The 20799-nt window shown below is 42.2% G+C and overlaps 1 protein-coding gene across 1 annotated transcript in view; it reads left to right on the top strand.

Moving 5' to 3' along the window:
* The first annotated feature begins 1785 nt into the window (after nucleotides 1–1785).
* The window catches only part of LOC126407281 (melanopsin-A-like), a 60788-nt gene continuing 41774 nt past the window's right edge, over nucleotides 1786–20799 (top strand). Inside the window, exons 1-2 of the mRNA XM_050072101.1 lie at nucleotides 1786–1915; nucleotides 7929–8168. Coding sequence (XP_049928058.1) covers nucleotides 7971–8168 — 198 coding nt within the window. The 5' untranslated portion in view covers nucleotides 1786–1915; nucleotides 7929–7970. The remainder of the gene's footprint in view (nucleotides 1916–7928; nucleotides 8169–20799) is intronic.

Raw genomic sequence — 20799 nt, 5'->3', positions numbered from 1 at the left:
CGGGCACGATGCAAAGACAGCAACACATTCTCACTCCGACTACATGTCAGCGTTTGATCATGGACCTTCCACGTCCAGATATGACGTGCAAGGAACCCTGGATGTGTTGGTTGTTGACGTTCTGGGAGGCCGTGTCAAGTCCTGCCTGTTTCATGCATTGTCTTCTTTCAAGATACACTTCTGTTTTCACAGGAAATTTAATGTTTACGTACAGTCTCTTTCAAAATAAAAGCACCACATCAGTACAACACCGCGAATTGACCTTTTTCTTCCTTTAACAACTAGAGCATGTTATTGGGTTTAGGTAAAAAGAACAGCGTTTGGCTTTAGATAATGATGCAAACGCCGCTCTCCCGGGTGAAAGTTGGTGTTTGTTGGACCCATCCAGCACCCCTCCCACCCACCCCTCTAAGACTTTTGCTCCCTTAACTTTCATTCTTGTCCCGCCGCATTTCTCCCTTACACTGCCTGGCGCTGTTGAACTATAACTGCGACTGGCCGTGTATCATGGCAACGTGAAAGGATGGCTTTTTTCACCAGTGTATGATACTGGAAGGCACTGTCGCAGTGCCAGATTTCGACAACTTCAGAGTGAGACTTGGTTGCCCTAGCTCCAGCTGATCGGCAGTGATGGAAATACAACACCACATGCTTATTCTAGCTACTTTGCAGGTGTGATGCAATGACAGGCGACAAGAAAATACTGTCCGAACACTTGGGTGTCATAAACATGTAGTCGGCACCGAGTTTGAAAGACAGACTGTATAAGAAACAAATATAAAATAGAAGTAACCGCTGTCTCCATGCTGCTTTTACTGTTTGCTACCTGTTTTCCAGCATGTCTGTGATGTCAAACATGACACACACCAAGGCATACCAGTTTACTGCAGAGCCTACAGACAATGGAAAAGCAGTCTATCACCTATTTTTAACAGGTTTTCCTGCGTTTTAAACCCAGTTCAGACCAAAGATTCAGAAGAAGACAAAACTGTTTTAGAACGTTGCAGAGAAAGGTTGCATCTAGTTGCATTGGTGTGAACTGGCAGGTTTTAAGAACGTTGCAGAACGGCACATTGAAAGTAGCTGCATGTTTCAACTTATCTCTCGGATCTTTGGTCTGAACTGGGCTTTATAAACCAGCATACGTGCACTAATTTTGGTGGAAGACGGTCATTACATTCCACCACTGTTTTGGAGCTGTGCAAAGCAGCAGCCTTCATGAGATCAGTGAAGTCTCTTCACTTTGTCAGATTTGGAGATTTGGACGTCCAAAATCTGTTTGAAGTGACTTCAGTTTGTTCTCTATTGTCCATTAAAGTGATCAGATAAGGTTATCAAAGAGTACACAGTTTAACCAACACACACACACACACACACACACACACACACACACAATGCAATCATGCGCTCATCAATGAGAGCGTTTGTCCTCGTCTCATCATTTGTATTAAGTTGAAGCAGCAGGTCAGCAGATAATCATTATAATGACTTTCCATCAGAGTGCTGACCTAAAGACCCAAATACCCCACTTTGTGTGTGTGTGTGTGTGTGTGTCTCTCTCTCTCTCTCTCTCTGCCTTATAAACATTTCTACCTGTAGGAATCTTTTCTTCCACCCTCTCACCTGCTCCCTGCAGCACTTTAGACTCTGTGGATCCATGAATCCGTCAGGACTCAGTGTGAAGCTGCAGGAGGTGATGTTGGGGAACGTTGGTTTGCTTTGTTCTCCAGCGTGAATTTTGAGCTTCTGTCACAGTACCTGGATGGTGAGCAGGAGAGTGTGGATCAGACCTTTTGAAGATACAAGTCTCCAGAGTTCAGCAGCAGGTTGATTCTCACCCCGGCTTCATTGGACCTGACTGCGGCTCCGGTCCAGGTCCTGGATTTTAACTTTCCTCTTCTCAAGACTCCTTCAGGTACGGAGAAAATCTTTCTATAACTTTATCACATGATGATATACTGATGTATTTTGGCCAAATGAAGGGTTCAGATGTGGTTGGGATTTTAATTAAACTTTTCAGACTTTTTAGAAGTTTTTTTAATCAGTATGTAATGCCTTTATCAGACAGAAATAGCAGAGATGACAAGAACTCATCTTCCACAACTCCCAGAAATATGTCTTCTGTTTTAGACATTTTCTTTTTTACAAATACACACAGTCTGTCGGCAGCGTGCAGCTCCATTTCACTCAGAACATGAAAATAGGAGACATTGAAATGAGATGCTGTTTGGTGTTTAACTGAGAATTAAATTGCAATTATTGTGACTATAAAAACTTTCAAATAATTTAAATAAAAATTTTAACTAAACTCTAGTTGTACACATCTAAAAGAACACTTAAATATACACAACTGATTTTTTTTTACACAGTGAAGGAAAATAAGTACATTTTACTCAAGCACCGCACAATTTTGAGGAAAATATTTTCCACTTTTTCTTCTTCACGATATCTTAAACTTAATATGTTAAATATATTTTGGTGCCAATACTTTTTTACTTTATTTGACCGCCTCAGACCTTAGCTTTTTTGGTATGCATGTTAAATCCTAGCTATTAGGGATAAGTAGCAGTTGTCAAAATCCAGTGTTTGGGTAGTGACTTGCGGCGTCAGAAACCAACAAAAAAAGTCGGCATTATACACGGCCGGTTGCCGTTATAGTTTAACAGTTCCCAGTTCGCATCCTGTAAGATTCTAAAGCCAAACCCTGTTGTTTTGTTGCCTAAACCCAACCATGTGTATTAGTTGTTTACAGGAAAAAAACTAAGGTCAATTTGCGGTGTTGTACTGATGTAGTGCTTTAATTTTGAAAGAGACTGTATGTAACAGGCTGAAGTTGACACTGTGTCCCAGAACATCAACAACCAACACACCCAGGGTACCTTGCATGTCGTATCTGGACGCGGAAAGTCTATGACCCAAACATCGATATGTGACGAGGTCGGAGTGAGAATGTGCTGCTTTGAACAGTATCTATTTTTTGAAAGAAAAAAAAATGATAGTGTGTAATAAAGTATAAAACTGTATATTTCAATGCCTGCAAAAGAAAAACTGCAAAAAAAGCAAAAAAATTAATTTAAATATCCTGTCAAATTCATTTCCTGACATTGTATAAAACTTAGATATTGTATAAAAATGTAAAAGGACTAATATGCATGTATGTTGAATTTTGATGATGACGCTCCCTTTAAATTTGTAATTTACATCATGTGCAGTTTAGTTGAGCAGAGAGCTGCATTAGACACGGGAGTACATCGTCTTTCTACCGTGTGACTGAGTGTAATTTGAACCCTTTTAGTAAACGTTTTTAACTGAATTATATCTCCCGTCATTAGCTTCAGACTGAAGTTACTGTGCCTACAGCTCATTAGTGGCTTTTCTGATATCACAGGGTTTTATTAATTAAGTTAAAGCAAGGCCATAAACACAACACTGAGGGGACCACATCTGCAGGGGGCTCTGGACTCTCACCCAGAAAGAATTCAAAAATTTGAAAACTCCTGTCTTGTCATATTATATTATTTATCATGAGCAATATATAAATATATATGCAAGAAAATTACTATGACATTAACAAATACATAAATGAATGAAAAACATAAATGACTGACACTTCAACACTCATATAACATTCTAGTTTTCCACCAGTTTGAAAGTAGTGAAATAGAGACTCAGTACAGTGTTCACAACTTCTGCTAGGGTATGGCAACACCACTTGGACAAACATCTCAAACAATCCACCGTCATGGACTTCAGTTTTACTGCTTCACCTCTGACTTTCAGCTCCACATCTCCACCAAAGCCATCACCCCTGCCACTCACTCTCCAACTGCATCACTGAAATGAAATCCTGGCTTCAAACCAACTTCCTCAAACGTAACTGTGACAAGTCAGAAGCCATCATCATTCCATCTCCCTCTCCATCGACGGCTCCAATGTGCTCTCTTTCCCCGTGTCCGTGACCTTGGTGCCATCTTCGATCAGACCCTCTCCTTTGACCAGCATATCAAACACATCACCAGAACAGCCTTCCTCCATCTCAGTAACATCGCCGACCTCTGTCCATCCATCGCTTTTCCAGCTGCAGAGACTCAGACACACATTCATCATTTTACAGACTGGACTACTGCAACAGTCTCCTCTGTGATTCATCATCCAAAACACTCAAGAAACTACACATCCAGAATTCTGCTGCTCGTTTTCTCACACACTCTGTGCACCTGTAACAACATCACCCCCATCCTTCATAACCTCTACTGGCTCCTCACTCCACAGCGCATCCACTTCAAACTCTTCATCATCACCTATAACACCCTCCACAATCTGGCTCCTCCACTGGCACACTACCTCTCGTGTTCTCAGGTCTGCTGATGCCAACACATTCTCACTGTGACCTTGTCACATATCGACGTTTGGTCACGGACTTTCCACGTCCACATACGACGTGCAAGGTACCCTGGGTGCGCTGGTTGTTGACGTTCTGGGACACCATGTCAAGTTCTGCCTGTTACATGCATTGTCTTCTTTCAAAATACACTTCTGTTTTCACAGGAAATTTACAGTTTACATACAGTCTCTTTCAAAATAAACGCGCTACGTCGGTAAGTTTATTTCCTTTAACAGCAGAAACTCGTGGTTAGGTTTTGGACAATACAACAGGGTTTGGCTTCAGAATCTTATGGTACATGAACACCGCTCTCTTGGGTGAAAGTCAGTAGCTATGTTTCCATCCGAAAGTGATTCAAATCACTGGGAAACGCGCATTAAAAGAAATACGAATCCTGTGTGTTTCCATTAAATGTACGGACTTTGGTGAAAACTACGAACTTGTGCGAGTTTTCTGCAGAACCGGAAACAAAACAAGTCTCGCATTCTGGCGGTTGGCAACCAGCTTGTAAATGCATTACCGCCTTCCCAACCCGGAGTGTGGATATCACCATGGAGAGAGGTGCGCTACGTCAGACTTAATTCGAACATAACTGTTTCCATCCCCCGTTTTGCGAATCAGCATTTTTTCGAATCAACCAAAACCCGGCTAAAGCGAGTGTATTTTAGTTTGTGCGAATCAGGGGATTTTAATTCGAATTTTGGCGTTTCCATCATAATTTTCCGATGCGATACTTCTAGATGCACATCTAAACAGGCCAATGGAAACATGGCTAGTGTTTGTTGGACCCATCAACCACAGCTCCCACCCACCCCACTAAGACTTTTGCCACCTTAACTTTGGTCCTTGTCCCGCTGCGTTTCCCTCTGACGCTGCCAGGCGCTTTTAAACTATAACGACAACTGGCTGCGCATCACTTTGGCGTTAAAGGAAGCCTTTTTTCGTTGGTTTCTGATGCCGCAAGTCGCTGCCCAAGCACCGGATTTCAATGACTTCAAAGTGAGACCAGGCCCGAAGGTCCAAACAAAGCTTGAATGCTTATAATAAGCTGAATGAAAATACCAAATACGTCCATGAATGTTGAAATTTTGATTCCTAAAATGACAGTTTACCTTTTATAAATGTACATAACATACATTTTGTCCTTAAAACATGAGCTGTTTAATCAGGAAGTGTTCTGAAATGTGTGATGCCCCTCTCACTGTCTTGGAGGATGTCCCGGCCTCATCAGGCAGTCGGCTGACATGAGAGGGTCGTTACCTTGATTGAGCTCACCTGGGAACTTCCCGGCTGTAAAAGCTGCCTCATGTTTTCACCCACTGTCTCCCCTCCTGCAGCAGACGTCCACCTGGCATCACTGCTTTTTGGTTTTGTGCTATCAGCTCACCTCAACACCTTAATGAGTTCTGGTTGAAACTAAATCTTTTTGTGTGGACTTCTTTCTCGTCACATTCCCTGAGCCAGTTTGTGACAAATATTATGAATCAGTTTGAATATTTAAGTATTCGTGTTGATAAAGAAACAACCCACACTAAGTGATTTTAAAAGTTATTTTTCTGCACAAACTTTTTATATTAAAAAAGATAAAAACTGAATTAAACCTTGAAACATTTAAATGTGACTCTAATGTGTTTTAACACTGTGTTATCAGTCACAGCAGCTTTACGTGCTAATGTCTGTCCTCATTTTGAAGTGAGACGCTCTCTGAAGCCCCTCTGGCTTTATTTAATCCACCTACACTGTCTGCTTCCTTACATCCACCTGTCTTTTCAGCACTCATCATACAGGTATATGAAATAAAAGCATTTCTCCCTCCAGTCGGCTCACTCTACCTGCAAACAAACACCGGACTCTTGTTGTTAGCAGATCTTTTCATTTTCTGGGTTTAGTGAAAGAAGTCAGACATAATGCAAAGATTCTTTTTATGTAGTGTGAAGTGAAAGTGAATCCTGCAGTCTGATGGTGGATGTATATACGTACTCGACTCACAACGAACACAATGAAATAATAAGAGTTGCTCCTTTATCCTGCAGGTTTGAATGTGGATTTTGATGTAAGAGCATCAATGTACAGACGGAGCTTACTGATGTGTTTGGAAGTTTGAGGCACTGCAATACCCTGAAACTGAAGCTGCTTCTGCATCTCAACTTTATTACTTACCAGTGAAAACTGGCAACAAAGAGAGGAGGACACAGACAAGGCAAGGCAGGTATGATGAGAGGAAAGGCAATGATCAGGAACAGTTACACGCAAACAATTGAAGGGGGGTATGACAGGTGAGCAAGTCAGGAAGCGGCAACAGGTCAAAACAGGAGCAGGTACCAAAAAGCAGGAACAGATCAGGTACAGGATTGATGTTTGGGTACAATTATTCCTTGTAATGCTGCCTTAACTGTGCAATATTGGTGCTTAAATTCATATTCTTCAGTAAACTCATTTATTCTCAGCCAGTCTGAGGTCCGAGCCATCAACACGTACGTCCTGCCAGTCATCAGGTACCCTGCTGGTATAATAAGCTGACTAAAGCAGGACATAGAAGCCACTGATATCAAGACGTGGAAGCTTCTCATAATGCACGGAGGGTTTCATCCGAAGTCCAGCACCCTGAGACTGAATGCAAAGCAGAACGAGGGGGGCCGAGAAGTGGTGAGCCGAAACCAAGGAAGATGACCCCAAAAGATGAGCTGCTGAGTGTATACCTCAGGCAGCAGAAGAGGAGGACGAACCATCATGGAAGGACAAGCCCCTGCACGGCATGTACCACTGACAGACTGAGGAAGTGGCCGACATCAAGAGATCCTACCAGTGCCTGGAAAAGGTTGGACTGAAGGACAGCAAGGAAGCACTAGTCATGGCAGCACAAGAACAGGCACTCAGTACAAGATCAATAGAAGCAATAAGGGTCTTCCACAGCAGACAGGACCCCAAGATGGTCCTGAGACAGTTCAGCACATAAAAGCAGGTTATAAGATGCAGGCAGGAAGAGCGTTCGTGGATGGTCTGGAAGTCCCATGGTCAGAATGGAAGACATGTCCTGAGATGGTTGAGAATGACCGAGCTGATATCCTGTGGGACTTCCAGATTCAGACTGACAAACTGGTGATGGCTAACCAACCGGACATCGTGTTGATCCACAAACAACAGAAGAAGGCAGTGGTGATGGATGTAGCAATCCTGAGCAACAGAGGGCAACATCAGGAAGAAGGAACAGGAGAAGCTTGAAAAATATTGAGGGCTGAAAGAGGAGCTAGAAAAGATGTGGGGAGTAAAAGCAACAGTGGTGCCAGTGGTAATGGGAGCACTGGGAGCCACAAACTGGGAGAGTAAAAGTATGAAGTAGCAGTAGCCTAAAGTATTTGAGTATTCGTACTTAATATTTTCCACCACTGACATTTTGCAAACGCACAGAGGGTCAGTTTATGACCATATCTTAATTTAACTGACACTGCTCATGTTAATCAAACGCACCTTTAATTACACCTGTCTGCACACCTGCTGCACATCCGGTCACCGTCTCTCTCTCTCTCCTCCTCCTCCTACACAGAGCGCGTGAGGAGGAGCGAGGAAGAGTGGGCGGAGGAGGAGGATGAACGGCGGGAAGAGCGAGCTGCTGCGGTCCGCGCGGCAGAGCATCATCTCGTGCAGCGACCGCGAGGCGAACTGCACGGCGCGCAACACGGAGACCCTGGCGCTGTCAGCAGCATCCGCGTGGAGCGGCAACGGCTCGGCGGTGGATGCGTACCGGCTCGTGGAGCTCCAGCTTCCCGCCTCGGCCGCCCCAACGGTGAGTAACTTTCTAGTTTATTCCGTGCTCCGCTCCGGAGGTGTGGAAACTGCTTACTTTTGTTCAGAGATTAAAACCAGACCCCATAGAAATCACCAGCAATTTAACATTTACACGCTCATTGGCCCAAAAATATAAATGTACACCGCCATGTAGTAATTTAAAAGCACCGAAATAAATGTCTCTTTAATTCGGCTCACATATAATTCACCCAGCAGCAAAGGCTGTAGCGAATGTGTCTCTTTTGAGAGTTGGTTTGACCGAGTTCTTTATTGAAACGCGCTGTGGATGCAGCTGCAACAGCTGTAATGAAATAACTCCAGTTACGAAATGTTCAAAAGAAACCTTCTGTGGTAATTAAAATGGTGCCGAATTGAGTTATAAGTCACATTAATGGGAAAACAGTTTGATTTTATTTTGTATAGGGTACCTATATTTGCCAGGCAGCACATAAATATTAAATACACATTTTTTTACACAGAGTTCGGTGCGCTCTCCAACACCTCAAGGTTATTTTCTCAGATGTTCATAATACAGTCTCTTATCAGTTTTGCCACCGGTCTAAGCTGTATATCAGATCACATACATTATCGTTACATTATTATTGACGTTATCATCAGGTCACAGGCTCCATATTGATCAGATGAAGTGACCGATTTCACTTTGGCCACAGAGCAGAGATAAAACAAGGGGTCACATCACACTGAAAACACTGCAAATAGATAGTAAACTGAGAGTTTTCATTTCTGATTGTGATTATATGCTTCATTTGATTTACCTGTGATGGTATTTGATAAAAACTATTAAAATATGATCTATAGTTTTGCTGTGTGGGAGTTTACAACACTGCTTATTGGCTTTTTGGCTCAGCAAATTGATACGCACAGGACAGTATCAGGCTATAACTGATTAATGTATCCTTATATAATGGTTGGTATGATTGTGGTTCATATATCACATGGAAAAGCACCCCTACAAGTTAGGGTTGGGAAAATAATCATGGTTGGGCATTGTTACGTAAGCGTACGTTACGTATGTTACTTAACATAACTCAACCTCGGTCTCCAGGGTCAAAGTCCCAGTATGTTTGCTCAATCCACCACCTCCTTATTGTAGATGTATAACAATAACTTGGTGGTAGACCTCAAGATGGCGCCTACTCAGACCAATGGAGTTGCTCACATGGTGCATACGCCAAAGAGTTCGTGCTTGTCTCATAGACTTTACATTGTGATGATGTCATAGATTTTTAAATCGCTTTTCTTGGCTCGAGGGAGGTTTTAAAAACACAAAACCTCCATAGATGAATAAATAATGATAGAAAGAGTCGTAATTGACCTTGTTGACGGTTTTATAGAGGTCTCTCTTACAGTGGTGGTCTATTAGGAGAATGATTGTCGGGTCGCAGGGGATTTTTTAGCTGCAATATCACAAGTGGCCACAAGTGACTTCCTCCTTTGCTTCCATCATATGTTGGAGGGCGATTATTTTGTTTGGTTTTTGCCCTCATAGTTCACTGACAATGTTTTTACTGTAAATATGCAAAACTATTAAAGCTAGGATACTTTTTTCTGATGAAAGAGTGCATATCTTATCTTTGTGATATTAAAATAACTGAAGGAAACACACACAGATAAAATACATAGGATTATTTATTGAATATTTCAAAATTGAAATCAAAGCACGCATCACTTTAAATGAAATTGTCTTACAAAAAAAAGTCACATTTCATTTTAAATCCAAAAAGCAAGCTCCGTTAAAAAAAGTGGAAAATAAATATCTTGTATTTCTTACAAACAAAATGAATTACTTTAAATATTGTCATGTCAAAATTTTAGTTCTAAAATAAGAGCCAAGTTCTCTAAAACAGTATGAAATGAATAAGTTGCATCCCTTGCAAACAAAAAAATTAAATATTGCCATTTCAAAAGTAGAAAATAATAACTGGCATCTCTTGTAAACATTTTTTTAAGATAATGCCGTGTTAAAAGTAAAACATAACTTGTATCACTTGCTTTTTATGACATCAGTTTTACATGTTTGGCACTGCAGTTTGGTAAATATTTTCGCGATGGCACAGTGTGTCTTCTGTTGAGGGTTTTAACGAGGTGTTTAGCCCCACTGTGCCCCACTGTCGCTATGGGAGCCATATCCTTCACGATGTAGTGGAAGCTGGCATCGGTTATTTCTTTCCATTTTCTTGAATCTTTTTAATATTGTGTAGCCTTTGTAAATGTGTTATCGAGAGCTGCTGTGTGGAGGCACTTGTTGCTGGGTTCTTTTTTTGACTGTTCATATTCAGTAACGTGATTGTGCTGAAATTCTGAGACAGATTGGTGGTGTTACCTTTGGTTGCTGAAACTGTTTTTCCACAGTGTTTACATTTTATATTCCTTCTGTTCGGTGTCGTCTTCACGAAAGCTAAAATGTGCGACGGACACGGCGTTTCTCTGCAGGAGCACAAGCTGCTCAAGTTGCTCAGCTGGCTCGGTGTTTGAGTTCTCCTCCATGTTGTGTCCAGGTTGTGGACTGGACTGGACGAGGCTGAGTCATGTGACTACTCACACATTAGTACGTTAACAAATGAATTTACCTACATGGACAGCATTACATCCGTTACAGGTTTCAATTAATTGTTGATTAATTGCCCGGCCCTACCTCCTAGCTCGTGATCCGAGCGTCCGGGGCTGAAAAATGAAGCCAATACAGAAGTGCCAAAAACTGCAGTCCTTTGAACGGTTGCTTGAGGCTGACTCCAGAAGCCAGTCAATCTCCATAGACCCCTATGTTAAAATGGTTTTGGTCTCTATAGCTAATTTCCCAATATTTGGCTTCTCAGTCAGATCCACATGATGCTCCTCCACAGTGCCACCGTCTCCTCCAAATATGGTCACTTTTGGCTCCAAAAAGTGAAGCAATTTTGAAATGCCAAACTCGAGGCTTCAAAACTGGAGTCCACAAACCAATGGGTGATGTCACGGTGGCTGCGTCCATTATTTTAACAGCCTGTGGTGTGAGTACAAACAGTGAATAAGAACAGCTTGCATTGGTTAGTGTAATAAATATTGTGTGTGCTGAAATCCTCCATTATAACCTACAGAGCCTGCAGATTTCAGTTTATGCGCATGTGGAATTTTGTGTCGTTATCTGTCTGAGATAGCAGCTTGGCAGAGGAGATGGGAGATGGAGGGAGAGTGAGTGTTACGGAGGGATGTGCTGACAGCATAATGTGTCTCTTGAACGCATTAGCATGAAATGCATGAATGCAACTTTCCTCCTTTGAGCGCTTCGTTTGGTTCCTCAGACAGACTGCGCTGCCATCAGTGCTGTACGGACCACATGTAAACACTTCTCACTCGGCTGCACAGGAAAAAAATATATCTTAGGTTGTGTATGAAGCGAGATCAGTCTGGTCTGAACACCACAGAAAACACACACAGATACACACACACACACACACATTAAGGGATGCAGTGTAGAAATGTTGCTCCTTATCGCTCAGCTTCACCGACACCTCGGAGCTGCACACACGTCACGCTTCACAGCTCAAAGGTCGACTTTATTTTCTCCTCCAGCAGTGAGGTTACTGTACACATCTGCAGGATGTGCAGCTGATCAGGTGGAGGGCTGATAACACACTTTCCTTCTTCCGTCTGTGTATTGATTGTGTATGTTCCAGCTGCTGTGTGTTCTCGAACAAACACATATTGACGTCTGTATTCAGGACGTCCATCTATGCCTCTGCAAATGTTGTATTGATTTAACGCTGGTGCATGTGTTGTCTTTGTAAAGCTGCTGTAGCTGCCAGCTGTGGTTAACTCTCAACCAAACTTTCCACTGACTGTTTGGGACACTAGATTTTTTTTTAAATGACAGACAGAAACAACTGTCAAGTTGATTTTATGCAGCTTTTATCAGTCCAGGACTCCTGACACTCAGAGGAGGTGGCTTATCTTCGGGTAGACTCCGTCAGCTGCTTCAATAAAAGTAGTAATGAGGTCAAATATAGTAAACTGTGACACCAAAAATGTGATGTTAAACATATACTGATCAGTGGTGGAAAGTAACTTCAGTACATTTTCTCAAGTGCTGTACTTAAGTACAATTTTGAGGTACTTTACCTAAATATTTCCATTTTATGCAACCTTATACTTCCACTCTACGCCTCATTATCGGTGACACAAATGGAAGTCTGCATCTCGTTTATCGTCCACAGAACGAGGCTGCATGCAGACATTTCAGAACAAAATAAAACAGGCTGCAGTGAGAGTCTCTCTCCATGGGATATTTAGAAATAGTGGGTTTGTGCATTTAGTCCTTCACAGGCAAGCTCAGGGGTTTAGTGTTGCTGGAGCCTGGTGCTAAGTTACTCTTTTTTCCTCTGAGTGAAGATTAGAATATATGCAGTTCACATAACCCGGCTGAAATTAATATATAAAAACGCTTGAAGATCCACTCATTACTAAAAGTGTATGTCATATAAAAACTGAACTAATGGTAAAAGATTTCATATGGAATATTTAAGGTGTGCTGATTGATTTATGTCGTCAACTCATGCATTGAGTAACATTACAAGTTATCGTTCCACCTTAAAAATCCTGGCAGTCGGCCCAGTGAATTTTTTTTCTCAGACTCCAGCTGCTGTGAGAGGCAGCAAAACATCCTTTCATTTTATAGTTACAGTTTACTACTAAAACTCTCCACAGTATGAACAGTGGTTACATGAGCCTCAAAACCAGCCACAACTCAGCCCTGAGCAGAGTGACCGTCCTCTACTGACCAATCAACGTACTGAACTGAACCGTACCATACTGCTCGATGGAAACAGGGCTTATGTGTCTGTCTGGTGACCTGGCCAGGGTGAACCCCACCTCCCACCCAATGTCAGCTGGGATAGGCTCCAGCCCCCCCAACAGGACAAGCGGCAAAAGAAATTGTTGAATGAATATGATGATTAATGTATTTTTAATAACTAAAACATGAGTCCACGTTGTTCATATCTGGACTTAGAAGAGTATTAACTTTGTCTGTGGGCTACAGCAACAAAGCAGGACATAACAATCTCAATTAAAATGGACAAAAAAAGAAACAATTTTATTACATAGTGCTCTTAAATCATGAAAAAATGACCAAATCATCAAAATCGACCCGCTTTTGAAACGCTCCCTGTGTTGTATGATGTGGCGAACAGAACAAAACCAGGTCACAGCCATGGCAGCTAGAACGCTGCTCAGCTACGGCTGGTGGAATTGGCCCTCCTGGCTCCCTTACAGTCAAGATGGTGACAGGATAAAAATGGCGACTAATTCATCTCATATCGTGCCTAACTTTAGTAACTGTTTGTATGATGTCCCACCTTAAAGTGTCTCAAACTTCACATGGTGCTGAACACACGACTCCAGGGAGAAGGCCGTAACAGTCAATAAAACAGGTTTTTAAAGAATCACTGCAACTAAGAGGGAACCTTGAGTGTACAGTAGATGCACACACACAATATGAGGCTGATTGGTCTGGCAGTTTGTGAGATTATTGACCTTATTGGGGACCCACTTAAATGACCACCTGTGGGTCCTGGGGACTCAACACAAAAACCTATCAACACCCATGCTTTTTATTGATTGATCCATAACGTGTATAATCACCTGAAAATAAGAATAATTGTGTTTTTGTTACTTTAGAATGAGCCGTTTATATCGACATAGGGAGCAGGTCCTCGCTCATGGAGTCCATCATGTTGCACCGTGTTTGTACAGTAGCCCAGAACAGATAACACTGGCTCTAGATAAGGACATTCTTGTCTTTGCATGGGCCTCCGTTGTTCTCTTACACACTTGGCACACGATACAAGTCTCAGTTCTGCAACCTCACTCCTAGAAAATTCAAAATAACATTAATTGACAGAAACAAACAGCAGCAGAGAGGCTTGTGGTCGGAGCTCAGGGCCTGAGTGGTCGCTCCTGTATTCTGGTGGTCGTGACCTGAAGCTGTGTTGATATTCAGCGGGCAGGTTGATATTTACTCAGCTCCTTCAAACCTGTTTTCCATCCTGACAGAAAAGTCACGGCTCGGCTACCTCCATTTGTCTCCGAGATAAGAGCTCATATCAGAGATGGAGGGAGTCACCGCCCTCTCCACCTCTTTCTCCTTCACCTCTCCTTTTTTTTTTCTTTTTTTTCTTAGTTCAGGGTTAAAGTGTCAGAAACATATTTCATCTGTGTCCTCTCATGTCTGTACATACAGAGAGATTTGGTTTTATTTGTTCAGCTTATATCAATCTGAGGTTTCTGTCTGCTGTAGTTACGTCTGCTGCTCCTGCTGAGATCTTCGCTCTCTCAAGACACTTTAATATGATAACGGTGGCAGATTAGACAATCCTTTAAATTCTTTGTTTCTTTATTTTGAATTAAAATACCTTGATTTAAAGAAGAAGCAAACGAAAGCTAATCTGCAGCTACGAGCTGGGTGAACATGCTGTCACTGGCTGACGTTTTAATGTTTACTCAGTCGTCTTTGCCTCTCATGTATCAGGATTGCATGTGAGTCACTGACTCTGGCATCAGCTTCTCTGAAAGATAAATACCCAGCACTGTTTGGAAAAGTCCAAAATGTCATTTCACAAGTTCTGAAGGTTAAACATCTGGCTGAAAAAAAATCCGTCTGCTGCAGGATGGAAAGATTTTAAACCTGTTCCCAAGTTATGACCAAAACCAATCGTATGGCAGTCAGTGGCTACCTGGACAGGAAACACACTCACAACCTGAGAAACGGGTCAAAAATCAGCTTTAACGGTCTAATCTTATCTGACAGGACAATCAGAAATGAGTTGGAGGATGACAGGTCAAGTGAAGGAGACAACCCTCTCAGTATCATTTAGTTCATAATCTAAGTCCCATTTATTCCATGTCATGTGTGATGGATGGAGGGATTCATATCATTGGATGACTTATAAGTGTTGCAGAGTTGGTCGTGTGACCTTCCTGTAAAGCTCAGTACCAGAACCGACCCGTTACCCGCCATTATGTCTAAGTCAAAACCGCACCTGCACGCACCCGTTATTAAAAGTCCTGCGACCTGACCCACACCGGTTATTAATGATTAAAAACATACAGTCAGTCACATTAAGATAGGTAACTGTTCTTGAATTACAAATCCAGTGGAGGAAAAGTCTGTGCTCGATACCAGGATGGCGAAAACACTGCATCACTGCCAGGTTAGGAAACATTTTAGCTCCTTCCAACACCATAAAACCTCTAAGGATCCTCCTTGGGAGTGTTGAACTCGATGTAGGCTGCCACCTCATCCTTGGGCTGCAAAGCTTCATCGCTGGAGTCCACAACGTCAGTGACGAATGTGACGACTGGGTCGAAGGTTTGATTTGTGTCACTGACTTTCAAAATAAAAGAAACTGCGGCTTGATATTAGTGATTAGAGGTCAAACTATTACTCAAATACTGCAGTGTGTAGTTCATTTTTACCTGTAACAGTGAATATATATATATATATATATATATATATATATATGCATATCTTTACCCGTTACACAGCTTTTTGAAGGTTACCCTGGGTAGCCTGCAGCTAACCTGTGGGTATCTGACCCAATGCAGGACTCTGGCGTGAGGGTTCAAACACTGTATTAACAGTAAAACGGTACATCATTTGCATTACCGTAAATACTGGACTTTTGCTGACGTGAGGCGTCCATGTTTGTTTTTAAGTACAATGTTATCAAGGGCCAATTTGGAGACATAACTACAACTCTGATGTAGATGTGAACATTGTTCATAAGTTGGAAACCAGTAATTAACTATATTATGACGAGTGTGAGTATAATATTTGTCTTTTGTCTGTTTCTTATTGGCTGGCTGGTGGGTTGTTCAGAGAAGTGCTCTGCTATCACTGTGGGAAACCTGTGTGTGTGTGTGTGTGTGTGTGTGTGTGTGTGTGACATGATGTACTGCCATCCCATATGAATGTGTGTGTAATTTTAGCCTCTTCCTTATGAATAAGATAAGATAAACCGTTATGGCTCCAGCAGCTCAAGGACATATTTAAGAACAGATAAAAGTTATTATAAGTATGTGAAATTAAAAATGAGAATATAAAGAGCAATTTAAAGCTACAGGAGGTAACTTTAATGAAAATAAACTCTTGTTATATTTTCTTAAATTGTCACTACGTCTACAAAGTATTACATGAGACACACAGTCTATGAAAAAGCTCATGTCCCTCCTCCTCTTCTTACTGCCTCTAATGGCCTTTGCTAGAATCTACCGCTGCTGAAAGAAAACCAATCAGAGCCGAGTTCAATCTAGCCACTGAGCAATGCAGAGGGTGAAAATTAAAAAACACACAATCTCAGTATTTAGAGCCAAGTTGCACCTGTGGTTCAGTAACAATCAAGGGTCACTGAAGCTTTTCTGTACTGGAAAACAAATTCACAAATTCATTCTGTCGACTTTTAAATTAAACGCAGAATAGGCTGCAACACTGTGAAACACACTCACATTGGATGGGAGCAAGGAGCTGGGTCCACCAGGGTTTTTTTTTTGACCAGCTCAAAATATGAGGCGCCCCTCAGAAAAGGCCCAGCAGGGAGCACTGTAGAGGTGCAGTGATTTTTTTTCAGTTGCGACACTTTGATTCCATCTGGTTGTTACACAGAATATCAATGAGAGAATTACATCTATCCAACCATCTATTTATCTTTTGACAGGACAGTATTTAAGTGTGACGGGGGGAGAAAGATGGAGGATGACATGCAGTGAAGGCTACAATTGAGCCTGTGGCTGCTGCTGCAAGGACATTGCCTTTGTACATGTCACACCAGCGCTACCCACAGAGCTACTGGGCATGCCCTGTCTATATATCTTAAAGGCATACTATACATGATTTGTTGCTTCCTATTTGTAAACACAACTCGGCAAGAAAGAGCAGCGGTGGACAAGTGAACTAGAGAGTGAATGAAAAGAGGAAGTGATGTGAATGAGAAAAAATCTGAATTAGAGAAATGATTGTTTCATGGCGGTCATGTTCTGAAGCACAATAAATCCATCCACACCTCCACACACCTCTGCATTTATGTGCTGCTGTTGGCCGGGGACTACACACCATTACCCAAAGGCTAACACCCACAAATATCCTGAACACACCAAAATAATGAGACAATCCAGACAGAAGGCAGGTTCTGTACGGATATACACACTGCCACACACTGCTAGTAGGTCATAAAGATCCTGCAGTGTATACCTTTAACATATTTCTCCCTCATTGTTGTCATTGTTCAGCACTTGACGAGAGCCCGTTTGTGCAGCGGCTCTCCGTCACTCTCAGTATTTGCTTATTGAGTTCTGTCAAGCAAAGCGCACCACCGCTGTCACATTAGACCTTCAAAAGAGAACAAAACCCAAACTCATCACTGATTTCAGAACGAGCAGCCCAGACCTCTTCCTGCTGTCTATAGATGGTGACTGTGTGAAAATGGTAAAAAGCTTTACATTTCTGGGTACCCTATCACTGATAGCCTCACCTGGTCCGATAACACCTCGGCCGCTGTCAAAAAAGCTCAGCAATGCATGCACTTCCTGAGGCTGTTTCAAAGAAACTGAATGAACAGCTGCTGGTGACATACTATCATGCTTCCATTGAGAGTATCCTGCATCACAGTCTGGTACGGCGGGTCCATGTCATTGGTCCGACAGCCCATTGGTCTGACATCCCATTAGTCCGACGTCCCATTGTTCCGATATGTGATTAATACTAGGCTATACTGTATTTGTGTACCATAGAGGATCAGCAAACGCAACAAAAGTAGGCTACTGGTTGAGATACAAGTGCCATAGAGAGGAGAGAGTGAAACACCATAACCTCCTGTTATTAACTCTGGGGTCCGGGTTGTGTGGGGAGCTCTCCGCGGTGCTGAACGGCTCCTGGCGGGCGTATTTCTACCTTGATGGTGCGCTGCGACCGGCTCTGGGTCAGCTGGGAAAGGCTTAAGGCGAAGCAGGCTCACGGCTTATGTGTTTGCCACTGTCTTTTTCATTTTAACCCACACCATGATCTTTTCCTGACCCTAACCAAGTGGTTTTTGTGCCTAAACCTAACCAGACCTTAACCACAGGGCATCATGATGATTTCGGAACAACAGGACTTTGGGACAATGGGTTTAATATGGTCGGAACAATGGGCTGTATGGCGGCTGCACAGCAGCAGACAACAAGGATCTGCAGAGGGAAATTAACACAGCACAAATAATTATCGGCTCTCCTCTTTCTTCCCTGGAAGAGGTTGCTAACATCCACAACTCAGCAGGGCCTTGGCCATCATCAAAACTGCACCTAGGATACCATCTGTTAGAAAATCCGGACAAACAGACTCAAACACAGTTTTTCCCCACTGCAATAAGGTCTTTGAATCAATTCAGATACACAGGATGAATTCTTATAGGTATAATTAGCAGGGCTGCCCCCTAATAGTCGACCAAAGGTTAGTTGACGAGAAAGGACATTAGTTGGCAAGATTCAGTGGTTGCTTAGTCGCAGAATTTTTTTTAAAAATAAAACAAACGTGAAACTCTATTAGGAGCTGCGCCATGTCAAAATAAATCAAAACCTATATGACCGAATCATGTGGGAATTTAATTTGAAAGGACAGACACAGTCAGGCAGGAGTCACGTTACAAACCAAACACAGCCGACAGATATCTTTCCCTTCTTCTGTAAATATTCAGTCTGATAAATACAGAAAAGTTGATCATGTTAGTGCAGGGCTACCCAGAGCTTTACATCTGTCCCACGGACGATAGACCTACACACTTATAAACAGCGCCTGGAAGAAGATCAGCTCTGCACTCAGGATTTCAGGTAGGCTAAATAGGCTATATGGTGCTTGTTGAGGTCGCTTAGCATAAGAGTAGCGCCCAGAGTGCGACCTTGCGTTTTCCAGGCAGTTAAAGACACGGCATGTGCATGACCTCTAATTGATCTATTACACTTATTTATCGTTTATCAGTTATAATTGCGTGGATTGGATGGTTGAATGTATGGAGGATGTGGTTTTTAAATGTCAGCACCTTACAGGAGTAGCACTCCTAATTTTGAAAAATGAAAAGGAAACTTAACTGTTCATCCTGCTCTGTCTTCAGCTACCGCCACACATACACACAAATTCTATGGGGACAGCTGCAAGTTGATCATTTTTCAACTCTCAGCACTCAGAAAATAATTGCTAAATGTGCAGCACCCAGCGTAGAATAGATGCTGAGCACCTCGTCACGCTACAACAGTACACAGGCCTCAGGAAAAAAAAGCCTTGGTAGACACGGCCCCAAAAGTGTACTGATCCCAGTACAACACCCAAAATGTTTCACAACCAAACACACAGCCCTTCAGCGGTCCACTGGCCCCATCTGTTGTCTCTGCTGGTTTAAATACTCCAGGCCCTGATGAGTGGTTGTTAATCAGCTGTGCACAGTCACTACCTGCAGCTGCAGGCGGAGGAGAGGAGAGCACCACAAAAACACAAAAACACAACCCTGCAACCAGTAACAAATGCAATAGCAGTTGGTTTCAGCTTTACACGCCAACATCAGACGTGTGTTGAGCTGCTGCAAAAGGCTGCTGGACGCCATGAATTAATTCCGAATCAAAGCCAGTGGTTAAAAATAGTCGGTCCATCACTTTATTGAAGGAGGTTGTGCTGTTGGCATGTGAACACATGACACGCAGGTCGACAGTCAAACACTGTTTGCCGTCAGATAAATAATGTGACACATAAATGTCACAGTGAAACATGTTGGTTGATGGCATTTTGATGACATTTCAGCAGCGTCTCTTTTCTTCTCTGTGTGTGTCAACATGTGATTAGTTGAAAGAGGACGACCTGCAGGTGTGAGCTCGTACCTCAAATTATGAAAATGACATATTTAAATGCACTCGTGGCGTTTAATATGCTTCATGTGGATGTTATCTGGATAGATCGCTGTCAGGAAGTGCAAATGGAAATGGATGTGAATGTCTCTGCAATGCAGTGGAGGTGGTTACATTTGAATTACTGCTCAAAGGATGTGAAAAAATGCAACAGAAAAACGTCCTTGTTACCCTGTCAGACTCGCTTTTTATAACAGATAAAACAGTGAGTATTAATAAGTGGTGGGAGAAGTGTTCAGATCTTTTACTTAATGTACATAAAACAATAAAACTACACTGTGAAAATGCTCCTGCTTCCAGAACCTTACAGAAGTAAAATTATCTATATATTACCAGCAAAATGTGCTTTAACTAAAGTACTCATTGTGCAGTAAAATGTTCACTGTCAGTGTTTTACTACTTTATTTAACGTGCTTTATTTTTACAACATAATTTCTAGATAACCATGGATTTCTGTCACCATCAGTTTTTTGGGGTCATTTGGGGGTTTATCTTATCTTACTATATAATGATGTTTTTCTCCTCACTGACTTGGTCAATCCATGTGAAATTTGGCACAGTGGTAGAGGGTCATGGGAGGATGCGAATGAAGCAATATTACATCAACTGGCCAAAGGGGGCGCTATAGCAACCGATTGAAATTTCAAACTTTGAATGGGCATATCTCATGCCCCGTATGTCGTAGAGACATGAAACTTTGCACAGAG

Source organism: Epinephelus moara, chromosome 19 (genome assembly GCF_006386435.1).
Source record: "Epinephelus moara isolate mb chromosome 19, YSFRI_EMoa_1.0, whole genome shotgun sequence".
NCBI lineage: Eukaryota > Metazoa > Chordata > Actinopteri > Perciformes > Serranidae > Epinephelus > Epinephelus moara.
Note: the sequence above shows the minus strand (reverse complement) of the source record. Positions and strands in the feature narration are given on the sequence as shown.